This window comes from Nicrophorus vespilloides, unplaced genomic scaffold (genome assembly GCF_001412225.1).
Source record: "Nicrophorus vespilloides isolate i.1.1-1 unplaced genomic scaffold, Nicve_v1.0, whole genome shotgun sequence".
NCBI classification, from domain to species: Eukaryota; Metazoa; Arthropoda; class Insecta; order Coleoptera; family Silphidae; genus Nicrophorus; species Nicrophorus vespilloides.
In genome coordinates, this window is record NW_017100099.1 from 530,595 (window position 1) to 536,594 (window position 6,000).

Genomic DNA, 6,000 nt, shown 5'->3' on the forward strand with positions numbered 1-6,000 from the left:
CTTTAAAATAAAACTATACAATTTGTAATAATTTCAGTATAATCTGATTTATTTATTATTTTCATCAAGTTAATGACCTTAAGACTGCAAACGCATTGTTTGTGCTTGGAATTATAACGTTTTTGATTTATTAATTGTGAAAGGATGAACGTGAATTACCAACGTTTGTACCTTTGCTGTTCTCTTCACTCAGTATAAGTGATGGTTCATTGTTCAAGAGTGCGCGAAAAATGCAGGCGTTATCCGTTCGCCGCTTTTCCTTCGATGCGTTCCGATTTTCCGGTAATGGAAATGCGCTTTCTAAAAAAAGAACCGACCGTGTACTTTTCAATTAATGTTTAAACGTGCATCCGTCAACAGTTCCGACGCCTAAATTCGGGCATCTGGAATGGTTGGGGGTCCTGTGAATCACAGTTTGTATAAAGGAATTTTCGTCATGAAATATGGACGGCCCGAATTGTGTTTGGGTTTACCCAATTTCAGACAGAACGCGTCAATGAAGTAGTGTAATTTTGGCAATGTTTATAAGAGCTCTTCCTGCGCCTGTAACATCTGATATTTTTCGGGATCTGCTTCTTTTCTTTCATCTTAAACCTTGTCCATGCTTGTACCAAAATAAATTTACTTTCAAATTAGTTCATTAATATATGTGAACTAATTTGTATATTATTATTTAACATCAAAGAAAATTGTTTATAATTATTAATCTAACAAATGTACATATTTGATTATATTAATAACATAAAAAATAAAAGATATATCTTATCAGAATTGATGTAATTATGTTTTGTAAACTTAGAAGAATTTTTTAAATAAATTAGCAAATATTGATCATCATCAAAATTGATTGAATGAATTGTTTATTTTTGAATGAAATGTTTGTTGTTTTATTCATAAAAAATAAAAACCGATCATCACTTAAACTGAAGTATTCATATGTATTTATTTCTTCTCGGAATGAAAGTATCCACTTGGCATTAATATTAAGTAGACTTTATTCATAGAAATATCAGTAAATAAAAGTTATTTATTTATAGGCAACCACCGTTGCAAGTTTGCACAAATTTTGCAAAGATCGCAGGATTCCCCAGATGCTCACTTATACAAAACAGATTTTCTTTGGTTACGGTCATGTAACTTCATTTATTTTTCTCAGTAATGATTGGGGTTCTTTTTTTGACCTGCAAAAAGGGACGACAATGCTTTGTCGTGCAACATATGCACAGCATATGCAAAAAAGGAGAAAAGTAAACAATTCGAAAGTGTTTGTACCCATTTTTTTATTGACCATTGCACAAGATTCTCGTCCAAACAAATTCTGCAATTATTGCCAGAGTAAACTTCAACAAATTCGGTTACGATGATAGCTTGTTTGAGACGTCACATTGCATTTAGTGTAACGAGGTCTCAGTTAATTTTGGCTTTGTTTACTGAAAATACTTCAGTGCACAATCGAAATACTGTAGAGACAGGATTAAGGCTTTCACATGAATGGATCACTGTTTGAAGAAAGGGGATGTGGAAAAGCATTAAAGTGCGCTCATTCTGTAGTTCCAACAATCGCTTTTGGACGACTAACGTCTTGGGTAAACAACTGTTTAAAACCGATTTCTAAGTGAACATTTTTTTTTGTTGACTTATCAAAACAGTCGCATTTTCGAGCTCGTACTATTCTTTTTTTGTGAAGGCTTAGGCATTAGACCCTTCAACCAATTAGGGCTGGGATATATGCAGTGACGTTGACAGATTTACAACGTCAGCCCAAATTTAGATATTGAAAGATGTAAAGTGGAGGACTCTTCTTCGCCCTAGCATTTATAATTGTTGCTGCATTTATTTTCGTTTCTCGAGGAGTTCCAGGAATGCCCACCAAATTGAACAAGCTCTAATGAAATACAGAGGCATATTTGTCTTCGGGGCAATATAAACTGAGTAAATTATTTCGATCCATTCAGAAATGTTAATGCGTATCCTATGAATTTTGTGTGCGTGTCTTTTAATCTCTTGATTGTGTATCCTGTAATATAGGAAGCATCCGCAGCCACTGATACTTTATCAACTGAAAAAAATTATGTCATTCGGCAAGGCTTCCGTGTGTGTAGCAACTAGATATTCTGATAATTAAAAGTACCAAAACTCTGAACTACTGGTAAGTTTACACACGTTTAACTACTGAAATTCGTTGTTTGATTTTACACCCATTTACAAATTTTACCGATTTTTTTTTAACGGTTTTCAACATTCTTCCATAAACCATAAAATACAAAGCTGTAAAATAAAGCCGACAATAACTCAATAAAATTGAAAGTTTTCTTAAATAGCAGTAAAATTGTAAATATATATAAGATTAATTTTATCCATAACAGAAGAATTGAATTTAAGTTTTACATGATTATGAATGAATCATAATAAAAAGTACGATAATTTCATAAAAGAAACAACAAATTACATAACGTAATGATGTATTTTTAAATGAATTTGACTTGATTAAGTTGCGTTTAATTGCCGATAAAAATCGCCTGTAAATAATTACAAGGGAGACTTTGATTAAAAAACGTGTTTTGTACTTTTTGAAGCTTTTTTTTCATTTTCGCATTATTTAATATCTCGTGGGGGATCCAGAGGTAATTTTGGCATCGAGCGAGAAGTAATAAGAAGATTACGATGATGTTAATAAGAAAAATGCAGCGTATAATAAAAATTTCGAACAAAAAAAAATGAAGTGAAAAGAAAAACCATTTTTGAGAGCGATTTAAATTTTTATGGGATCCAGTTCGGAAACATCACTCGCCACATAAATTTCGGGATAACCCATAATTATCCTTTCCGTAATCCATACTGCCTATTATGTGCATGCATTTAGAAACATTTTATCCTTTACACCAGAAACGGAACAAAATAACAACTGAAAAGGAACGAACGTTACAAAAAACAACACCCACGGGGAGAAAGAGAATGAATGCAATAAAATGTATTTGAAAATGTACACGGGACTGAGATGAAAATGATGAAGAGCGGTAGACAAAGAAATGGAAATCATTATTCTACTCGAGGCCTTGGGTCATAAGTTTTAATTAAATTTAGCTGCCTTATATGTAGATGCTGTTTTATTTTTTTTATTCGTTTAATTGGAACCAGAAGTCTGTTTTTTTTATATATAGGACGAGATAAGCACGAAATAGACGCTCAGGTCTCACGACGAGAGTTACATTACAATTGTAAAAAATACTCATATAATTTGTATAAATGCATCATTACATAATTTTTAATACTGAAATGCTATAAATTTGTATGTAAATTTATTCTTTATAATCAATATATTTAGTTAATTACGATTGCAATTTTTTGTTAATAATTAGAAATCATTTTTATATCTACGTCATAAATAGAAGTAAAAAATTAAAATAATGTTGGTAAACCTAAAACCAAATTTAAATTTCCTGTGTAAAAAGGAAACGAAAATAAAATAGCGGTTTTTGAATTGATTGATTTTTTTTTGCTATAAGCTGGTAATTCTTAGTTTAGAATTGGATAATTGAAGAAACTGGTACTGGTTTTCTTTGTTATCATATTCACAGGAATTTGCGTGATAAAAGAGAAGAAAAAACGTTTTAAGAAAAATAAGTTGGTAAACCAAAGCGTACATTTTCATATTTACAAAATAGAAAAAAAAAATATAGGAAAATAATGTAGCGGTTTGAGAATCGATTGAAATTGTTTGTTGCAAAACAGAAACTGTAACTGGGTGTAAGGAGTAATTGATTGGAGATATGCATGCATAAGAACACGATCGTTTTGCTTTTTGCTCGAAAGCCGCAAACTTCTATTGGCTTCGTTATATTTAATCAGCGCAGAATTCTTATTCAATCTACCTGCATGTTTTAAAACAAAGAGCAAAGAACAAAAATATTTTGCATTCAGTTAGGGTTTTTTTTCTTCCTTTAAATATTCGTAATGGGCTCATTACCAATACTAATCGTTGGTCTTCATCCGTGCACGAAGTTCATGCAAATGATTTCACCGAAAATGGGGAATCGTCAGCGCAATGTAACAATGCTAATTAGCGAACGTATTCTAAACGCGTCAATGAAATTGCTCTTGCATCGATTGAAATTCGGCAAATGTGGTTCCTTCCTGAGCTTCGTGTCTAATTTGCATCCGCTATGCAAATAGCATTAAGTCATCACAGAAAAACATCGTTAAGTCATCCAAAGATAAAGAAGAAGATGACAAAACTTTAAAAAAAAAACTATGTAATGATGTCGTCGAGTCAAGACTTTCCAGATTTTGGGTTATTTGCTTTTCGGCTTTCCAGGTAATTAAAACGCACACGGAAGTCGTGTAGTGGTGTTGTAGTAACGTTTGTACGTTTTAATTACACATTAAGTAAAGTTTGAATGAATTTAAGTGAATGGTTTCGTTGAAATTTTAAAAACGTGTGCGATATTTCCATGCGGATGATATTCGCGTTTGGTGTTAATTGGTACAAATTTATTTGCTATGTTAGAATGTTTCACTTGTTGCTCGGTAATAAATGCAAGAGTCAACAGACTTTAATAAGATCTTATTATTAACTTCATTTAACGCGTGGACAAAAAAAAGTAGTGAATCGAAGGTGTAATTTTTTTTTAATTTGTGAAAGTTTTTTATAATTTATACATTAATATTTAAACATATTTATTGGCCACTATTATTAATAATAATATTAATAATATATATAAATATAGATACTAGATATTATATCAGAAGCATTATTAGTTGGTAAAAAGAAATCAAATGAAATTGTAAAAGTTTGTTCAAAAGTTTTCTGTTTCACTTGTTGCTTCTTAATAAAAGCAGATTCAATATACTTTCATAACATATTAGAATAAAAATATTTTATATCAAAACTTTATTGCAATTGAGATATTTGATATTTAAAAAAAATATTCAGTAAAAATTGTGTAAATTTGTTCGTAAAGTTCAAAAAATTGTTGGTTAATTTAAAAAATAAAATAAAATTTATGAATGAGAATGTATTTTATGAATGGTAACAATTGTAAATTTTACTATAAAAGTTTACTCACAGTAAATGTCTCCGAGTGTAAAACTCCATCCTCTTATCCAAGAGCCCGAACTACACTGAGAGTAGTACGTCCAACACACGCGCGTCCGGGACTGAGATGTGCTTGCTGCTATCCAACAAACAACACTGTCCCAACGAGAACCGATCTTAAACACGGACCTGCGAAGAATAAAGCCACTCTTGGTCCAGCATCGACTATATATATACTATCGGGCCATCCCGTCCCATCCCATCCCTGCATTTCTACCCATGTCTAAGAAAGCCCTTCCTTCGTGCCCTCCTCGCCCATCGAACTCACCATAATAAAAAGGAACCTACGCAACCAAACCGCAAGCCTTTCTTACAACCCTTGCAGTTTTTACGATTGAAATATCGCGAATTTTCAACGATAAATCACACTCTTTTATTAGTATTAGTGTATATGGCGAGGCTGAAACGGCCACGAAGTAAATCTAATAACAATAACTCACTTTGAGCGCTAATGCTAATTTATTTGCCATTCGAATTAACCACCGAAACTACTTTTTTCTTCTCTTATTTTCTTTTCGATACACCACTTAAGACCATCAATGAATGTGCAGTATCTATACTTTTCGAACGATTACGTAACTCTCTGACGTTCACATCGTATATTCTCATTAAGTAATCCCATCCACTATAAATTCTACACATTTTTTCCTAGGTTCTAATGCATTGGCACACTTTTACAATAACTATTAACATATTCGGGGCAAAATACAATTAGAAAAGAAACGGTTCAATAATTCTTTCATTTAATTTTATTTCATCTTTTTTGTCTCTAAGAATAAAATTACATAAATAAGTAATTAATGAAATTATTTGCTCAAAATTCAACATGAATATTTCAAAATTTAATTAGAACTGAATTAAATCTTTTTATTAGAACTGAAATCACAATAAATTTAATGGAATTT

General features: G+C 31.5%; 1 protein-coding gene across 4 annotated transcripts in view; it reads right to left on the reverse strand.

Moving 5' to 3' along the window:
• The window catches only part of LOC108567924 (papilin), a 60,531-nt gene extending 55,308 nt beyond the window's left edge, over positions 1–5,223 (reverse strand). For all 4 annotated transcript variants that reach the window (XM_017928729.1, XM_017928730.1, XM_017928731.1 and 1 more), the window contains exon 1: positions 5,067–5,223. In XM_017928729.1, coding sequence (XP_017784218.1) covers positions 5,067–5,095 — 29 coding nt within the window. In that variant the 5' untranslated portion in view covers positions 5,096–5,223. The remainder of the gene's footprint in view (positions 1–5,066) is intronic.
• Positions 5,224–6,000: the final 777 nt, after the last annotated feature.